The following is a 20,674-nucleotide window of genomic DNA, read 5'->3' as shown; positions in this document are numbered from 1 at the left end:
TTTTTGTTTTTCATCTCATTGTCATTTTTACCTCTGGAATTTAAAATTTTTGTCTTCCATGTCTCTCTTCAATTTTTCGAGCATCTGGAATACAGGTATAATAGCTCTGTAAATGTCTCATGCTAATTCTAACATCCATGTCAGTTCTGGGTTTGTCTTAATTTCTTGAGTTTTCTCATTATGGTCATATTTTTCTGCATCTTTGTATGTCTGAGACTCTTTCATTGGATGCCAGACAGTGTGCGTTTTGCCTTGTTAGGAGCTGTATATTTTGTATGTCTACACGTATCCTTGGATTTTGTTTTGAGATACAGTTAAATTACTTGGAAAGTTTTATCCTTTGGGTCTTCCTCTACGATTGGTGAGGCTGTACCAGAGCAGCCTTTATTCTAGGGCTGATTATTTCTCTGAGACGAGACCCTGCTAAGGGCCCTACCCAATGCCCCACGGATTGTGAGGTTTCCTGCTTGGGCTGGTGGGGACGGGCTAGGCATTGCTTCCTTCCCTCCTGACAGATGGCTCTGTCCCCAACCTTGAGACATTTCTTCACACACGAGCCACTGAGTATTCACCTGAATCTCCAAAGGTGCACCTACACACCTCTGGAATGATCTTTTTTTTTTTTTTTTTTTTAATTTTATTGGAGTATAGTTGATTTACAATGTTGTGTTAGTTTCAGGTATACATATCCGTTATGCATATACATATGTCCACTCTTTTTTAGATTCTTTTCCCATATAGGGCATTGCAGACTACTGAGTAGAGTTCCCTGTGCTGTACAGCAGGTCCTTATTAGTTACCTAGTTTATATATAGTAGTGTATATGTGTCACTCTCAACCTCCCAATGTATCCCTCCCCTCTTTTCCCGCTGGTAACCATAAGTTTGTTATATACATCTGTGACTCTACTTGTTTTGTAAATAAGTTCATCTGCACCATTTCTTTAGACCCCACGTGTAAGCACTATCACGTATTTGCCTTTCTCTGTCTGATGCCACTCAGCGAGACAACGGCTAGGTCCGTCCCTGTTGCTGCAGCAGTGTTATTTCTGGAACGCGCTTTCCCTTTGCAGCTCTCTTCTTTCCGGCACTTGCAGTGTGACTGCCTTGGAGTCCCTGGACTCTGAACCCTGTCTCCTTCACTCAGGGGACTGCCCCTTCCTACAGCACAGCCTGGAAACGCTCTCAAGGTGGCCAGGTGGTAAACTGGGCAATCAGAGGGCTCACGTAGTTTATTTCCAGCCTCTTGGGGATCACGGATTATTCCCTGATGCCCAATGTCTTGAAAACCATTGTTTCATATATTCTGTCTGGATTTTGTTGTCATTATTTCAGGTGGAAGGATAAATCAGGTTCCATTTACTCCATCCTAGAAGCAGAAATCTCTGTTCATTTTTTTTCAGTGTTCTTTCTGTGTTTCATTTTGGGTAATTTCTATTGCTATGTCTTCTAATTCACTAATTTTTCTTTTGATGTCTAATCTGCCATTAATTGCATCCAGTGTATTTTTCACCTCAAACATTTCAGTTTTCAGAGGTTTAGAAGTATGTAGATAAAAACAAAGATGGATAGCTGTAGGGGTGTGTGCCAGCTCTAAGTTTAGTGTCCTTGTCTGCTTATTCTATCATTTCTGCATCAGTTTTGATCGCCTTTGCTCTTCACTAGGATTCTATTTTCCTGTTTCCTTGCATGACTGGTAATTTTATTAAACTTTTATTTGGAAACAATTACAGATTTACAGGAAGTTGCATGTACCCTTAACAAGTTCTCTCCAGTGATGGCATCTTGCAAAACTGTAGTGCAATACACGCACCAGGATACAGGCACAGTACAGCCACAGACTCCACTGACTTTGTTTCAGCAATTGCACGTATTGCTTTACGTCTGCACAGTCATGTGCAGTTTTATCCTGTGTGTAGATGTGTGCACCCACCGCCACAGTCAAGATGCAGACCTGTCCCATCACCACAGAGCTCCTGTGTCACCACCACTAGTCACACCCACCTCTCTCCCCTTTCCTTCCCTGCCCCTATTCCCCACCCCTGGAAGGCACTGAGCTCGCCTCCATCTCCATAATTTCGTCATTTTGAAATTACGTAAATAGAATTAGACGGCACGTAACCCTGTGAGGTGGGCTCTTTTCCACTCGGCACAAGGCCCTTGAGGCCCGTCCAGGTGTTGCTGTACCACCAGTGCCTTCCTTCACACGGCTGAGGCATGCTCTGCATGTGGACCGACCAGCCTGAGCTGGCTTAACCTTTCACCTACTGAAGAACACCTAGGTGGTTTCCAGTTTGGGGCTGTTACACGTAAAGCTGCTGTGAACATGTGTGTGCCCACTTTCATGTAGACACAGTCTTCATTTTACTGGACTAAAATGCCCAGCAGTGTGACCGCTGAGTCCCATGGGAAATGTACGTTGGTTTCTTAAGCCGTGGCCACACTGTGTTGCAGAGCAGCTGCGCACTTCACCCTCCCATGAGCCAGCTCTCACTTCCAGGAGCCCGGGTGAGACCCGCTTGTCTGCACCCTGTGCCTTACACCCTGGTTTCCACTGTAGCGTCTCTGCATCGCTAGGTGTGATGATGCTGAACACCTCGTGTTGACCGGCATCGCCGTATCCTCTTCAGGGAAATTTCTCTCCACGTCCTTTGTTCACTTCATAACTGGACCATATGACTTACCATTGAGTTTTGAGAGTCATTTGGATGTTATAAACGTAGGTCCTTTGTCACACGTGTGCTCTGCGAGGATTTTCTCCCTCTCTGTGGCCTGTCTTTTCACCCTCTTAGCAGGGGCTTCAGCAGAGCAAAAATTTTACATTTTGATGAAGTACAATTTGTTGGGTTTTTTTTCTTTTATGGATTGTGTTTTTTGTCTGAGAACTCTTTACCAAGCCATAGGTCCCAAAGATTTTCTCCTGTGTTCTTCTAAAGGTTTCACAGTTTACATTTTGCATTTAAATCCATAATCCATTTTGAGTTAGTTTTTTTACACGGTGCAAGGTTTAGGTGAAGTTTCATTCCTTTGCCTGTGGACGTCCAACTGCTCCAGCACCACCTGTTGAAGAGCCTGTCCCTCCCGCAGCCAGTGGCCTCCCGCCCCCACGTGCTGCTCTTCTCAGTGCCCTCTGAGCCCTACCAATCCTCAGGCAGGGGTGGGTTGGCCATCCTCCTCAACACCCCCAGACGGCCGCCTGCACGCTTCTCCAGCCCTCATGCCCCCTGTCCACTGCCCGGGCCTTCCCCCAGCACAGCCAGCTGAGAGGAGGGCCTCCTTCTGCCCCTCCTCACTCGAGCCCCTCTGAGGCCATGGCCAGGCCCTTCAGTCCTCCTAGCCTCACCTTCTGCTCCTTTGTCTGAGGAGGAAGCAGGAGCAGTTTGAAGCCAAAGCCTCCGCTGGGTTTTGTTGTTGTTGTTGTTAATTATTTATGTATTGGCTGTGTTGGGTCTTCGTTGCTGCACGCGGGCTTTCTCTAGTTGAGGCGAGCAGGAGCTACTCTTCGCTGTGGTGCATGGGCTTCTCGTTGTGGTGGCTTCTCTTGTTGCAGAGCACAGGCTGAAGGTGCATGGGCTTCAGTAGTTGTGGCTCACGGGCTCTAGAGTGCAGGCTCAGTAGTTGTGGCGCATGGGCTTAGTTACTCTGCAGCATGTAGGATTTTCCCGGACCAGGGAACAAGCCTGCATCCCCTGCATTGGCAGGAGGATTCTTAACCACTGCGCCAATGCCTTCTAAGACAGGGGGAAGCCAGGAGAAGCACCTAAGGAGGCAGCTAGGGGTGAAGGTGGGGCCCAGGGCATGAGGTCCCCACCTGGCAAAGGCCGTGGCATCCCACAGGTGGAAGCAGAGGATCAGCAGCAGATCCCTGGCCAATCCCACATTTTCCAGGCAACACCTTGGCTCTACACGCTGGGGTGGAAGGATGTACTGCTGAGATGGGTGGGGGCCTGAGATTCCACTCAGGCTCATTTAAAGAAATTAAGGTGGTGGCATTAGGTGACCTGGCTTCACAGCTGCTCTCATATCATAGGCCCTGGATCGGCCTCATCAGATCTGGCCTCCTGGGCCAGGGAGAAGTGCAGGCACCCACGTCCCCAGCCTGGCCCAGGGCCTGGGAAAAGCCCCCCCCCACCCCTGACGGCGGTTCCAGGCGCCAGGGAGGAGCTGTGAGGTGGAGCCGCTGGTGCGCAGGGGTCGTGGCTCCAAGCCTTAGGGCGCAGTTTTCTCAGAGAGGAGGAAATTCTGAGTGAGGAGCCGGGGGCGGGCCTAGAGCTGCTCTTAATGCCCGTGACATTCCACGCCTGTCCCGAGGAGCCAACCTGTTCCCCCACTTCCCACAGTAACATTATTTACAAGGTGGACTGAGGGTCCAGAGACATGAGTAGAACTCGGATCAGAGAAGGCCCATAGAAACCCGGAGCTGTGGTCTTAATCGTGCGTGCCCGGGAAGGCTCACAGCGAGGACTTCGGAAGGGAAAGGGCCTACAAAGGCCTTGAAGGTGGTTCTGGGTTCTGGAAGATTCGGGACCAGCCACCAGGCTCATGACAGCCTTGGGGGAGGCAGGAGAGAGAGAGCCTCGCGGGGGCTTCCGCCCATGCCCGCGCACCTGCTCGGGGGTGCTGCCATCGTCCGCATACACCCGGGGGTCAGCTCCGAGCTTCAGAAGCACCTCCACTGCTTCCAGGTGGCCCCCGAAGGCCGCTCGGTACAGCGGCGTCCGGCCGAAGGCACCCTGCGGGATGTGCTCACTGAGCAGGGCCGGCCCCGGCGAGGCGCGGCCCCCAGTCCTCGCCCGGCGCCCGCCTTGCTGTTGGGACTGGCGCCCTGCTCGGCCAGCGGCTGGATGGCCAGGGACTGCCCTCCCGCCGCTGCTTCGCACACGGGCGTGTTCCCACCGCTGTCCTCGAAGCCCACCCGGGCCAGGTGCCGTTGCAGCTGCCGCGCTGCCGCCGCTGCTCGGCCGCCGCCGCTTCTCCCCGCCGCCGGCGGGCCTCCTCCTGCTCCCGCCGCAGCTGGGCCACGAAGGCCTGCGGGTGGCCCAGTGCGGTCAGTGCCGCAGCCCTGGGCCCCACCCCCAGCCTGCGTCCCCGCCCCCAGCCCTGCAGTCATGCCCCCGCCCCACCCCCGCCAGACCGCACCTCCTTCTGCAGCTTCTCCATCAGCTCCAGGTAGTCCTGGTGCTCCTGCTGACGGCGGGCCAGCTCCTTTCTCGCTAGCAGCTTCTGGAAGGCACACTGGATGACGGTGGCTGCTTGGTCCTCTGCGGTTGGCCCTGCTAGTGGGGAGAGGGCTTATGGATCCCAACGCTCCCCTCCACGCTGCCGGTCCACGCGGCTGCGGGGCCGACCGACACCTGGTGTACCCGAGCTCCAGGTAAACAAGGCGAGTGGAGCAGGCTCACTCCCTCGTGACCTGACAAAAGGATCAAAAGTGTCCTAAAATCCACAGACACCATCAAACCGGGGTAACCCACCGGCAAAGAGCAAATGAGGAGGTACGAGGAGTGGCTGCCGAGAGTGGAGATAGGAGCTAGGTGTCGTTGCAAGGTCTGCGGCCCTTACCCACTCCAGACGCCGCTGGGACCCTGCAAATACCCTCTGAGCCCCCAGCCTGGGAAGATGGGCTGGAGACACTGGTGGGAAACCTGAGGAAGACAGAAAAATGGCTTCTGGCGGAGACGTCCCTGTGGATCCCCACAAGACCCCTTCCCTCTGAAAGCCAGAAGGACCCCTTCCGAATCCAGGCACCAGCATCCAGAGCGGGGGCTGCCTGGGCTGCGGGGGGTGGGGGGGCGGCAGGCATCTCAACCCACAGGCACACTGGAACTCCGGAGAGAGAGCCCGAGGCCCTTGAGACCCAGCCTCGCCCCCAGCAACCCAGTGGGCCACAGGGAGGGTCCAAAGACCTAGCTCTAGGAGAGGCGTTCACACCCACCTGCCCCTCTGCCCATGTGATGTGACCACCAGTTAACCTCTCTGGGCCTCAGTGTCCCTTTCTCTAAAATGGGGTGACGGTACAGGGCTTTCCAGCAGTCCATTAATAGAACACTGTGAGTCCCGAAAGTAACGGCTCAACCTATGTTTCTGTAATTGAGACTTGGAGCAGAGGAAAGCCAGACCCAGTGGCCAAGCTCAGTGTGAAAGAATGGCAGGGGAGAATGCAGGATGACATGCATTCAGAAGACGCTGGAAGAAAACAAGCAGAAAAGCCAGCTCTCCAAAAGCACCGCAAGCCAGGGAGGAACTTAATTAAAACAGAAATTCAATAGGACAAGGGATCAAAGGCAAGATGGAAAAAACAGAATGAGGAGGTAAATAATAGAGTCATCACAGAAAAGAAGACAAATGGAAAACAGTACTCAGTTCTTCAGACCAACAGCTAAAGCAGGAGCAGCTGAAAACAGAGCCGATGTGGTGCAGAGTGGAGCAGGAAAGATGGGTCTGAGGGTCACGGTGTATGCTAGCAAGGAGAAGGAAACCGGAAGGAGGAGACACAGCTGATGACAATAAAATGTGACAATGATTAGTGTCTCTAGAATGCAGAGACTAGTGATGGGAAAAGTATTTAGAGATAAAATACAAAGAAATTTTCCTGAAATGACTCAAGACAAAAGGGACAAAGAGTATACTAGGAAACAAAACAACCGGCATCGGATACATCTTGCTTAGGTTGCTGACTCTTAAAAAAAACAAACACACACAAAAAAACATCATTGGGACGTCCCTGGTGGTCCAGGGGTTAAGACTCCATGCTCCCAATGCAGGGGCCCAAGGTTCATCCCTTGTCAGGGAACTAGATCCTGCATGCCGCAACTAAAGATCCTGCGTGCTGCAATGAAAAAAAGATCCCACGTGCCACAACTAAGACCCAGAACAGCCAAATAAATAAATATTTTAAATGTATATATTAAAAAAAAAAAAGTTATTCAAGCAGCCAAGTAGAAAAGAAACCAAACCATGCTCTCCTAAGACTTTTTGTAGCAACATCAAATATAGACGTCAGTGAGTCAGTATTCACAAAATTCCAAAGGGAGGAGAGTAGCTCCAGAAGCTCCTACATGTGGTTCTGCTTCTGCCTTGTCAGCGAAGGAGGTTCAGACCAGACTTCCCAATGACAGCAATAGAAAAGATGGACAGAATGAACATGCGGAAACAATGTGTCTGAAGGCACTGCAAAGACAAAGGGAGTGAGCTCAGGGCAGGAGAGCACAGGAGCGGCCCCAGACCAGCAGATGGGCTTCCCCTGGCAGTAGCCGCCAGTGTCAGAGCACAGTGCCCAGGGGAGGGCGCGGGCACAATGCAAGCAGGGCTTCCGCAGGTCTCAGCAACAAGGGGACCAAATTTGTATTCTAGAGCACTGGGTAAGGGTTTAGGGTTTTCAGATTTAGCTAATAAAAATACAGACATAATCTTGAGGACATACACTAAAAAAGGATGTATTGTTTATCTGAAATTCAAATTTAAATGAGTGTCCTGTATTTTATCTGGCAATTCTATTGAGTTAGAATCCTGAAGAACTCCATCCTTTGGGAAATAAAATAACCCTGGCAGGAACAGGATTCTCAGCTTCAAATCACTCAACCCCCTGACTAGATTAAGGTAACCTCGAGTTGCCTCTAGCTTTGGTGCCTACCAGAAACAAAAGAAATCTCCTCTGGAAGAAGATGTCATTGTCCAGGACTTTAGCGTACCTCCAACATTTTTAGTATGCAATGTACAGCAACCAAAACATATCAGGCTAATGAGGAACCAAGATATGAGTGAAAAACAAGAGAAATGATGAACAATGGAAACAGACCCAGATGGAGCCAATAATGGAGTTCTTGGACACTGACTTTAAAATAATTACAAGTGATATATTTAAGGAATTAAAAGACAAGTCTGAAGAGTTTGGGCAGAGAACTGGAAACTATAGTAAAGAACCAAATGGAAATTCTAGAACGTAAATATACAAAACATAAGTTGAGAGCTCAATGGCTAAGTTTAACAGCATAATAGATATAGCTGAAAATAGAATTAGTAACCTGGAATACAGTACAAATGAAAATACCCAGATTAAAGACAGAGAGACAAAGGGAAAGGTCTGATGCAAACGTCACAGGAGAGAGAGAGGGAGGCAGCAACGTTCAAAGAGTGTGTTTCAAAACCAACAAGAGATCCAGTCAGAGCTCTGATATGCGTGAGGAGTCCCAAGCAGGAAGAGTACAAAAACAAGCAAGCACACACAAACACCAGAGCACACCGTTGTACAACTGCCAAAAACTAAATGTAATGAGAAAAATCTTCTTTACCCCTTCAAAGGGTTAAAAAAAAAAAGTTTTTAATGCAAAATAAACATACCTTTGGGCAAACAAAACCTTAGGAGGATTCAGCAGCAGCAGACCAACACTGAAGAGAAAGACAAAAGAGAAGGGAAAAAGGCAGAAGAGACAAAGCCAAATGGGACATGGAGGTGCAGGCAGGGAGGGTGCATTGGAAAGAAAACACATGAGAGCTGTGCAAAGCAGTAACACCAACATCACAGATATATGAGAGTTAAAACACACACAAAATAATAACATATGTATTGGAAGAGGGTAAGTGCAGCTAAAAGGGCTAAGGTTCTTGCAATGTCAAAAGAGTAGAAAGTTATAGTAGACTTGGAGAATTCAAGGATATTTTGTAAACTCTAGGGTAACTACTACAAGATTAGTAAGAGAACATTTTGGTAGACACACACTAAGGTGATGCCCCGTGGCTTATGCCCTGCGTGAGCTCTCTCCTTGAGTGTGGGTGGGATCTGTGAAGTGCTTCAGGCAAAGGTGATAGGCTGTCACTCCCATGGTTACATCACATTCTGGAAGATTCCATCTTAGCCCACTGACTCTCCTGCTGGCCTGAAAGATGCAAACGGCTGTGTTGAGGACTGGCTGCAGAGGCGCCATGTTGTGGGGAGCTGTATGTGGCCTCCAAGCCTGGAGAGCACCTCCGGCCAATGAACAGAAAGCCAGGACTCAGTCCTCCAAGGAGACAGATCCTGCCAACAACGCAAATGAACCTGGAGGTGGATTCTTCCCCATTCAAGCCTCCAGTGAGACCACAGCCCAGCTGACACCTCGACTGCAGCCTGTGAGGTCCTGAGGGGCACCAGGTGGGTCACACTTAGATGCCCAACCCACAGAAACAGTGAGATAATAAATGTATATTGTTTTAAGTTGCTAAGTTTTTGGTAATTTGTTATGCCGCACAGAAAATATAAATTTATATCTAACTGCTAAGAGGAGAAAAAACTGGAAACATTTTAATGGATTAAAAGAAGGCCAGGAAGGAGAGTAAAAATGGACAACAAGTAAACTGAAAAGTATGAAGCAAACACTAAGATGAGATTTAAAACACATATGTGATTGATCACATTACATTTGTTGGGTTGGCCAAAAATTCATTCGGGTTCAATATCTGCAAATCAATCAATGTGATACACTACATTAACAAACTGAAGAATAAAGATCATATGTCATCTCAATAAATGCAGAAAAAGCTTTTGACAAAATTCAACATCCATTTATGACAAAAACTCTCCACCAAGTGGGGATAGAGGGAAGATCCCTCAATATAATACAGGCCATACATGATAAGTCCACAGCTCACATCATACTCAATGGTGAAAAGCATTTCCTCTAAGATCAGGAACAAGACAAGCATGCCCACTCTCACCACTATTATTCAACACAGTTTTAGAAGTCCTTGCCACAGCAATCAGACAAGAAAAAGAAATGAATCCAAATTGGAAAGGAAGAATTGTCACTATTTGCAGATGCCATGATAATGGATCACTTTGGGATAGAAAATCCTAAAGATGCCACCAGAAAACTACCAGAGCTCATCATTGAATCTGGTAAAGCTGCAGGATACAAAATCAATACACAGAAGTCTGTTGCATTTCTATTCACTAACAATGAAGTACTGGAAAGAGAAATTAAGGAAACAATTCCATTTACCATCACATCAAAAATAATAAAATACTTAGGAATAAACCTACTAAGGAAGTAAAAGACCTGGACTAGGAAAACTATAAGACACTGATGAAAGAAATTGAAGACAACACCAACGGATGGAAAGATAAACTGTGTTCCTGAATTGGAAGAACTGATGCTGTTAAAATGACCATGTTACCCAAGGCAATCTATAGATTCAATGTAATCCCTATCAAAATACCAAGGGCATTTTTCACAGAACTAGAACAAATAATTTTAAAATTTTATATGGAAACACAAAAGATCCCAAATAGCCAAAGCAATCTTGAGAAAGAAGAACTGGAGGAATCACAGTCCCAGACTTCAGACTATACTACAAAGCTACAGTAATCAAAATAGTATGGTACTGGCACAAAAACAGAAGTAGAGATCAATGGAACAGGATAGAAAGCCCAGAAATAAACCCATGCACAGTTACAGTTACTTAATCTATGACAAAGAAGGCAAGAATATACAATGGAGAAGAGACAGTCTCTTTAATAAGTGGTGTATGAAAACTGGACAGCTAATGTTAACAATGTAATTAAAGCATTCTCTGACACCATCTACAAAAATAGTCTCAAATGGATTAAAGACCTAAATGTAAGACCAGATACCATAAAAGTCCTAGAGGAAAACATAAGCAGAACAATCTTTGATATAAATCACAGCAATATCTTTTTTGGGTCTGTTTCCTAAAGCAAAGGAAATAAAAGCAAAAATAAGTAAATGGGACCTAATTAGACTTAGAAGGTATTGCACAGCAAAGGAAATCATCAACAAAATGAAAAGACGGCCTACAGAATGGAAGAAAATATTTGCTAATGATGTGACTAATAAGGGGTTAATATCCAAAATATAATATCAGGTCATACAACATCAACAAGCAAATGAACAACCCGATTAAAAAATGGGCAGAAGACCTGAATAGACATTTTTCCAAAGAAGATATACAGATGGTCAAGAGGCACATGAAAAGATGCTCAACACTGTTAATCATCAGAGAAATGCAAATTAGAACCACAATGAGCTATCACCTCACACCTGTCAGAATGGCTATCATCAAAAAGACCACAAATAACAAATGTTGGTGAGTATATGGAGAAAAGGAAACCCTGATACGCTGTTGGTGGGAATGTAAATTGGTGCAGCCACTGTGGAAAACAGTATGGCAGTTTCTCAAATAACTAAAAACAGAACCACCACATGACCCAGCAATTTCACTCGTGGGTATATATCCAAAAAAAATGAAAACACTAATTGGAAAAGATAATTGCACTCCAATCTTCAGAGCAGCATTATTTACAATTGCCAACATATGGCAACAACGTTAGTGTCTATCAACAGATAGACACTTGGATGGATAAAGAAAACGTGGTATGTATATACATATATATATATATATACACACACACACACACACACACACACACAATGGAACACTACTTAGCCATTAAAAAATAATGAAATTTCACCATTTGCCACAACAAGGTTGGACCTGGACAGTATTATGCTTAGTGAAATAAGTCAGACAGGGAAAGACAAATACTCTATGTTATCACTCATATTCAGGATCAAAAAAATAAAACAAAGAAATGAATGTAGCAAAACAGAAACAGATGAACAGATATAGAAATCTAATAATTACCAGTGGGGAGATAGAAGGTGGAGGACCAAGATAGGAGTAGGGAATTAAGAGGTACAAACTACTGTGTATACAAGAAATAAGCTACAGGCTGTACTGTATAACACGGGGAATGCAGTCATATTTTACAACTATAAATGTATAATCTATAAAAATTGTGAATCACAGTTATACACTTGAAACTAATATATTGTAAATCAACTACACCTCAATTAATTTTTTAATTTAAAAATAAATAAAAATAAAAATGCAAAAGTATGTACCTTCTTACAAATTTTATTTTATTTTATTTATTTATTTACTTATTTTTTGCCATGTTCCGCAGCATGTGGGATCTTTGTTCCACAACCAGGGATTGAACCCATGCCCCCAGCAGTGGAAATGTGGAGTCTTTACCACTGGACCACCAGGGAAGTCCCCATCCTTGCAAATTTTAAAGTTGACATCTAAAATTTTTCATAATAAGTTTAAATAGTTGCAAAAGATCAAATTTGTGGTATATAAAAATTTTAAATAAAACTCTTACTTTATCAATGGATTACATATACCATAAGCATTTCATACCCATCATCACTCGTTTTTTAAATATACACAAGCAACTTCTTTTATAATTAGAAATGGCACCTTGTGACGTTCTCCTTGAAATTTTATATCCATCCCACTTTCTACAAAGATTTATATCCTAATCTATTTCTCTATTTCATGCCTGTTACTGATAATCCTGTGATATTTCCTATAATATATAATTGCAATAAATTATTTTGAAAATCAAAGTTTTCCCTGTAAGTACAAGGCTCCACATTAAAAAAAAAAAATCTCCTGGATTGAGCTGTCACGACTGCTGTCAGCACACAACTGTTCAAGATGACTAATGTGCACAAAATCCGGCTGTGGGATCACAGAACGTAAAGAGTGAGCGCTGTGTAGGAAAGGCGTGCTGCAGTGAAACAGGCGGGACTGCATCAGACGCACCCGGCATCCCCGCAGCCCTCGCCTCGGCCCGCGCCCCTCTGCGCCGCTTCCTGCTCCCCGACGCCCCGCGGGCGCCGACACCCGTCAGTGGCGCGTGGGCTGCGGGAGCCCGCGTGGCCCGCACCGCGCCCGCCGCGGGGTCCGCCTGCCCTCCCGCTCCGCGCGACCCCCCGCCCTGCGCGCCGCCCTGCGCGCCCGCTGCCCCTCCGCCGCCAGGCACCTGCCCTTCCGGACCCTGTGCCCGGACGGCCAGCCCCCCCCCCCCGGGAGAGGCCCGCCCCCGGCGCCCCTCCTGGCTGCCCGCTCGGGGGTCAGAAGAGCCGCGGGAAGGCCCGCAGCCAGGGCCGCGCCGGGCGGAGCGCCCTTCAGAGTCGGCTCGCGGCCCCCACGGGCTCCCGGCCGCCGCTTCTGGGCTCTGATGGCTCCAGGGCTTCTCTTTCTTCCCGTGGTAAAGCAGATGGCTGTTTCTGAAAGGGTGCCTGTGCCTCCGCATCCCCTTCTTGGTTTTTAGACTCCCAACAGCTCTTCGGCCAACTCTCATATTCAAATCCGCCTTTTCCATGTCTTCCTGGCAGGCGCCAGAAGGTGCCAGGAAACAGCCCCCAGGACAAGTGTGAGTCTCCTCGGTTGTGCTTCTGTCCTTGACCTGGCACCGATGAGACAGCCGTGGGCACCACGGCGCGGCAGCCTGGCCCCCACGCCCTCCAGGAGGGACCCCCCACCTGTCAGAGCGGCCTCGCAGCCTCCCAAGGGGCCCGCCCGCTCCCCACAGCCACCGCCCTGGAGGAAGGGCAGCAGCCAGACACTTCAGGACTAGCCCCTGGCTCTGAATCAGCTCCGGGCCCCAACACCGCTGTGCTCCGCGAGCCGCGCACAGGAGAAGATGGGGTCTTGGTCCAGGTTCAGATCCCACTGGGCCTGGAAGATCCACCTGTGGTTGTCTCCCCAGCCCCCGACTGTGTACGTAAAAGACATATTGTCAGATGCCCTCTGGAGAGGCCCACTGGACAAGGCCAGCGAGGCACAGGGTCCCGCACCCAAGGCCCCCGAGGGAGGGAACCCTTCCCGCGCGGAGCCCCAATGAGACCACAGCCCCAGGCGGCACGCGACAGCAGCCTGTGAGGCGCTGAGCAGAGGGCCCTGCTGAGCCGGGCCTGGATTCCTGACCCACAGAGACCAGAAGGGAGCACACCCCTCACTAAGTCTGCCACCTGTGGCGCCGTGCCGGGCACGAGGCGCTGGGAGCCAGCGGCGGAGAGCAAGCGGCCTCTCCCCATGCTGCCTAGCGACCACCCAAGGTATTGCTGTTTCCTCTCTCCAAGCCTGGAGGTCTGCCGGTTGAGGGGTCTTAGCTTCCAGGAGAGCAACGCTTCCACAAGCTGATGTGAGGGTGGTGAGACCTCTGAGGCCTGACCACTAAAGCAGCGGACAAAGAAGGGAGTCACTGCGCTGGAGGGGGTGCTGGGTTGACTGCCTGGAGCTCACACGGCTCATAGTAAACGTAAACGTCGATGCAAAACCGAAGCAACCGAAGACAAGCAGACACAGAAGCGCCAGCGACGATCCGTGTCCTTCGGGGGGAGAACCGGACCCGCAGGCATCCCAGCGGAGGCCAAGGGCACAGGGAAGGGGCGGCGGAGGGCACGCCCGCAGGCAGGGCCAGCTGCGGAGAGGACGGTGCTGGCTGTGTCGGTTTCTTCCTCGTTTCTTCCGTATGTGGGATAGGTTGACTGATTTCCTTTTCCACTCTGTTTTATTCTCCTGTATTTAATGTAAGGCTTGTTGGTGTTGGTAAGCTTTACAATTTTGTGTTTAAGTTTCAGGACACCCAGGTTGCAGGTGAGACGTGAATGAATTTAAGGCATGATTAACATCGCCCAGGGACGCAGAGGCCCCCGGGACTTTGTCTCCACTTTTTGGAACGACAGCGAAACCATCTTCATCCCCAGGACAGCGGCGTCCTGTCAGGAGAAGCACACACTGCGTGCGGTGCTCACACAAGCGGGCCGGGCACGTGTGGAGGCCGCAGCCCGGGGCCTGGGGCGTCCGTCAGCACGCCTTCCCTCTCAGCATCAAGCCCCCCTCCGCCGTCCCACGGTCCACTTCGCATTGCTGCCGCCGCCGCAGACCACAAGGCTCCTGTGCCCGCAGCGGCAGTCTTATTCTGCCAGCAGGGGCATGAGGAGGGGATCTGCAGGCAGGAGGCAGCAGAAGGGCTCCGCTCCTCTGTCTCCTTGGCATCTTGTGCTGCCCCAGGCAGTGGTCACACGTGCCAGCGTCAGCAGCTGGTTCCGCGCCAGGAGACGCCGCCTGCCCCTTCGCCTGAGGACAGCGGTCTTCTGAGCCATGATGGCCCCGCCGGAGGCCCCTCGGTCCCCCTCTCTTGCCCGAGGCCAGTGATCAGAGCCAGGGGTCGGAGCAGATGCTGCAGGGGACTGCAGGGCAGCTCCAGGAAGAGATCGACTACTTCCAAACAACGTGTTTGCTTGTTTGTTTTACAGGAACTGGCTGATGTGAGCCTTGAGGCCTCCACCTGACTAGGACCCCTGGGAAGGTTCAGAGGACACCCCTTCATCAAAACAATGAAAAAACACACCTGTGAGCTCTGTGGCGGCTCTCCTCTGACTTCAGTGAGGAGCTGGGATTCCAGAACGGAGGAGGTGAAGCAGCGGCACTCCACTCTCGGAGGCAAGATGGTATCGCGACAGGCAGCAGGGAGCATGGCGGTCAGCGTGCCTTGGCCTGGGGCGAGATGCAGGGCAGTCTCCAGGCATTGCTCAGTTCGTGTAATCAGAGGAACACCAGGCTCTGCCAGCCAGAAATCTGACATCAGCCACCCGTCTCTCACCCAGTTTCCAGATACAAGTCAAAGATTCACAGCTCCTAGGTTAAAGAGGACGCCACATGCACCTGGAGGAGGCCCCTGCAATGCCTCTACACGTGCTCTCCCAACGCTGACTGTTCTCCCAAGCCTTCCCTGGAGGAGTCGGTGGCCACTGCCAGTGCTCACTGTGACTGGGTAGAGGGGAATGAAGAGGTTTCTGAGGACTGTTGGAAGTGATACCTAAACTGACACTGACACCTGGGGTTTTGCAGCGTCGTCATGGTCCTCTATTTACAGAATGGAGGCCAAGGGATGGGCGGTGCTGTGGCCCAGGTCCATCCCCAGGTCCAGCTGGGACAGGTACACTTATCTCCTGGCAGAATGCTCACACCGGCTTCTTGACCAACAGAGCTGTTGTGGTAGCAAGAGCCAAGCGGGACCCACCAGGACAGGGAGCAAGATGGAAAGAGTCATTTCCTGGAGAGCTGCAGAGATTGGTACCAGCATCAAAGCCTTGAGGGACCCCACAGATATAGTCGACTGATCTCTGACAAAGGGGCAGAGGCAGTGCAACGGAGCAAAGATGGTCTCTTCAACAGATGGTGCTGGAACAAGTGGACGTCCACACGCAAGAAAATGAATCTGGACATAGACCTCACACCCTTCACGGAAATTAACTCAAAATGGATCACAGACCTAAACATAAAACACAAAACTAAGTCCTAGAAGGTAACAGAGCAGAAGACCCAGATGACCTTGGGTTTGGCAATGACTTTTTAGGTATAACCTCAAAGGCACAATTCATGAAAGAAACGATTGGGGCAGGGGTGGGAAGGATTGGGAGATTGGAATTGATATATATACGCTATTATGTGTAAAATAGATAACTAATGAGAACCTACTGTATAGCACAGGGAACTCTACTCAAGGCTCTGTGGTGACCTAAATGGGAAGGAAATCCAAGAAAGAGGGATTTATGTGTGGCTGATTCACTTTGCTGTACAGTAGAAACTAACACAACATTGTAAAGCAACTATACGCCAAAAAAATTTAAAAAAAATACAGTTCATTAAAAGTATTAAAGAACAAATAAGGAATTCCTAGGTGGTGCAGTGGTAAAGAATTCACCTGCCAGTGCAGGGGACATGGGTTCAAGCCCTGCCCTGGGAAGATTCCATATGCCACGGAGCAGCTAAGCCCGTGCGCCACAACCACTGAGCCCATGTGCCGCAACTATTGAAGCCCACGCGCCTAGGGCCTGTGCTCCACAACAAGAGAAGCCACTACAACGAGGAGCCTGTGCACCACAATGAAGAGTAGCCCCCGCTCTCAGCAACTAGAGAAAGCCCATGTGCAGCAACGAAGACCCAATGCAGTCAATAAATAATTAATTTAAAAAAAAACAAATAAAAATAGTAAGGAATTCCTGGGACGACATCTAGGATAAGGTAGAACCCAAAGAGATAAGCCCAGCATTTGCCAAATATAAAGTAAAAGTCATAAATCCCCCCCCCCCCAAAAGAACAATTGATAAGCTGCACTTCATTAAAATTAAAAATTTCTGTTCTTTTAAAGACAGACTGGGAGAAAATGTTGGCAAAAGACACAAATGATAAAGGACTGTTATCTGAACTAGACAAAGAACTCTTAAAACCCACCAGTAAGAAAACAACCTGATTTTAAAATGGGCCAAAGACCCGAACAGACACGTCAGTAAAGAACACATGCCGCTGGCACGCGAGCAGAGGAAAGGTGCTCCACAGCATCTGTCATCAGGGAAACGCAGCTGAAAACAGCAGTGAGACGGCCCTGCACTCCCCTCAGAGTGGCCGCAGTCCACACACAGGACACCAGATCCTGGCGAGGTGTGGAGCAGCAGGAGCACGCGTTCGTTGCTGGTGGGCACACAGCAGGGTGCAGCCACTGTGGAAGACAGGCAGCTTCTCGTAACACGAGACACGCTAGCGATTCGGCAGTTGTGCTCCTTGAATTTACCAAAAAGAGCTGAGATTATATGTTCACGTCGAATCCTGCACACAGGTGGTTACAGCAGCTTTATTCGTAGTGGCCAAAACCTGGAAGGAACCAGGATGTCCTTCAGTAGGTGAGTCGATAACTACATGGCAGTCCCTCCGGAAAAAGAAATACTACTCAGCACTAAAAAGACCTGGGGGAACCTTAAATGCATGTCACTAAGTGAAAGAAGCCAACCCGAGAAGGCTATAATACTATATGATTCCAACTATATGACATTCTGGAAAAGGCAAAACTATGGAGATAATAAAAAGATCGGTGGTGTGAGGGACTGAAGGGGGTGGGAGGAACAGACAGAACCCGGGAATTTTAGGGCAATGAAAATACTCTGTATGATACCACAGTGACGGGTACATGTCATTAAACAACATACAACAGCAAAAACCCTACTACAAACTATAGACTTCGGGTGATCACGGTGTGTTTGTGAAGGCTTATCACTTGTCACCAATGTCCCACTCTGGTGGGGGTGTTGATAATGAGGTGCATGTGTGGGGACTGGGCCTCTGTGGAAAATCTCTGTTCTTCCCCTCAATTTTGCTCTAAAAAAATAAAGCCTGGGACTTCCCTGGTGGCGCAGTGGTTAAGAACCTGCCCGCCAATGCGGGGGACATGGGTTCAATCCCCGGTCCGGGAACATCCCACATGCCACGGAGCAACTAAGCCCGCACACCTAGAGCCCGTGCTCCGCAACAAGAGAAGCCACTGCACTGAGGAGTCTGTGCACCGCAATAAAGAGTAGCCCCCACTCCATGCAACTAGAGGAAGCCCGCGTGCAGCAGTGAAGACTCAACACAGCCCAAATAAATAAATAGTTTTTAAAATGAAGCTTTAAAAAAAAAAAAAAAAGACTTGAGGAAAACAGGTGTGATGGTACCATCACATCTCCATTAAATTCACCTGTGTGGCCTTGGCAAGAAACAAATGATGGTGGAAGATGGTGGATGACAGGAAACGTGCACAGGCGGCAGGAGCAATCAGGGCTGCCAGGCTGGAGGTGGTGTCTCCCCTGGAGCAGGTCCACACAGCCTCTGGCACTGTGGCGTGTGACGGCCGACTGGCCATGGCTTTCTCCTCCTGTCCATGCCTGTGTAGGGACTGCAGCGGGCAGAAAGCCCCCCAACCACGTCCTGTTCCTAGGAGTCGGTGAGTACCTTGTGTTACGTGGCAAACGGCAACAAAGCCTGGAGATGGAATTAAGGTTGCCAACAGGCTGAGCTTCAGACAGGGAAACCACCCTGGATTATGTGTGTAGTGCGGTGTCATCGTAGGGGACCTTACAGGTGGAAGCCAAGGCACGTGGGTGCCTCTAGGAGCTCGGAGAGGACAAGCAAGCAGATTCTCCTCTGGCGCCTGCAGGAAGCACAGCCAGGCCACAGAGGCCCACGTCGGACTTCTAACCCCCAGAACCACAAGACAATAAATTTGTGCTGAGTGTGCATTAATTGTTGTTTCCAGCTACAGGGAAACAGGGCAGGAACCTAGGTTATCCTGACAGCTCACTGATCCAGGAAGGTCCAGAGGGGGGCAGATAACACCACGCCAATGACGTTTTTAGGGTTCGTGGATCTGGGACGTGCCGGGACACCATAAAGGTAAAAGACAGATTGCTACGCCTCAGACCTCCTTCCAGCCAGAAAGAGGCCCAGCATGTGGCAGGCCTCCGAGACGCTGCATCAGCACCCCCCCACCACGTCCTGGGAGACCCAGAAGGCTGACGGTCGAGCCCAGAGGTCCTGGCGGAGGTGTGAGCTGCTGAGTGGCCAGCAGGTCTGACAAGCTGAAGGGATTCGTGGGGAGAAGGGTGCCGTGGGAGGGCTGCAGCACAGACCTCAGGCTCCAGAGCGAGGCTGTGCCTTCCCTGGGAGAACATAGCTCTGGGTCTGGAGAACAGCTCCCTGGATGCTGTGGGCCCTGCTGGAGCCTGCGCGTCCAACCGGGGCACCAGAAGACAAGCAGCCTGAGCTCCCCACCCCAAGCCGGGGCCCTCGCTCCCTGGACTCACCGTGTCGGGCACACACAGCGCGATCCTTTATGACAGAAAGGACGCTCCAGCGGCGCCGGCGGCAGGAGGACATCCACACCCCTCTCTCCACAGAGGCGTTGGCGCCGCTCCCCGGGACCCCAGCCCACGCCAACAGCATTCCTGGGGGAGGCGGTGGAGGAGGGACTCGGGCTGGATTCACAGAGCTCAGTCCTCACCACGGCACTGCCACATCACAGCTCCTCTCTTGGGAGGTCCCGAAGGACAGCGGAGGAGGGAACTCTCCCGGGGTACCTGGTTCCCCACTTCTGGTGGCTGGGAAGAGTGCCTGTGGTGTGCAGGTGAACGGACTCCAGGACAACAGTGAGGGGCTTGGCTGGCTCACCGGGAGCCTGACGTGAACACGTGGGGAGCAACAGGGACAGGCAGGCCCGGGGAGGGGCGCGGAGGGGCCAGCATCGGGGCAGGCTCGGCGGCACCAAGCATGTGGGGCTGGCTCCGCGGCTCATGGTGACACCCCAGGGAGAGTCCACGGCAGGGGAGGCGTCCGACGCCCGAGTGGGCAGCGCCACTGGCCTGTGGATGTTGGCCAGCCTCTCTCCTCGGCCACCCATTGCTTAGGCAAAGGCCCGTGAACAGAGTGGCCGTGGTGGCACGGACACCAGTGACACGTGGGCCCAACAGCACAAGCCCATCTAACCAAGGCTGATCTAGACCAGGGACCGTCCTGCCGAGTAACCTCCTTTACATCAGCCCACACACTCTGGCTGACGATTTGGACAGATCATCAGAAACGTGGGTGGCGACAGAGGAACACGGCTAGGGAAGACGCTCTCCGGGCGGACCTCTTGGAGCAGACCCAGAGTGGGAAAGCAGCTTCTCCATGGGACGCCGCCCAGGTGTGCCCCCTGTCCGGAAGGCTCCGGGTGAGCCACGGGACACGAGGCCTCGCTCCCAAGGCTCCCAAGACACGTGAGCGTGGCAGCCGCGGGGGTGGGGCATGCACGTCCTCAACCTCTGGCTGCCCAGCCCTGTGCAGAGCGGTCCTATTTGACACCTTCCATTGTGAGGGGACGCACTGAAATCGAGGGTCTACTGGGCGGCTGTTACACCTGCCCTGACGCTGAGCTGGGGACCCACCTCTAGCAGAAAGAAGCCAGGCAAGAGCCTGGCTTGTCTTACTCCGTGTCCTACAGAGCACCGGCCTCAGAGAAGAGTGGACTG

The 20,674-nt window shown here is 50.4% G+C and overlaps 1 protein-coding gene across 1 annotated transcript in view; it reads right to left on the bottom strand.

The window, feature by feature from the left end:
* IQANK1 (IQ motif and ankyrin repeat containing 1) overlaps window positions 1–20,674 on the bottom strand; it is a 28,237-nt gene that overhangs the window by 5,362 nt on the left and 2,201 nt on the right. The window contains 5 exon segments of the mRNA XM_057737021.1: window positions 4,609–4,732; window positions 4,804–4,946; window positions 4,949–5,027; window positions 5,139–5,275; window positions 19,472–19,612. Coding sequence (XP_057593004.1) covers window positions 4,609–4,732; window positions 4,804–4,946; window positions 4,949–5,027; window positions 5,139–5,275; window positions 19,472–19,612 — 624 coding nt within the window.

The sequence above is a fragment of the Hippopotamus amphibius genome, chromosome 5 (genome assembly GCF_030028045.1).
Source record: "Hippopotamus amphibius kiboko isolate mHipAmp2 chromosome 5, mHipAmp2.hap2, whole genome shotgun sequence".
Classification (NCBI taxonomy): Eukaryota; Metazoa; Chordata; class Mammalia; order Artiodactyla; family Hippopotamidae; genus Hippopotamus; species Hippopotamus amphibius.
Note: the sequence above shows the minus strand (reverse complement) of the source record. Positions and strands in the feature narration are given on the sequence as shown.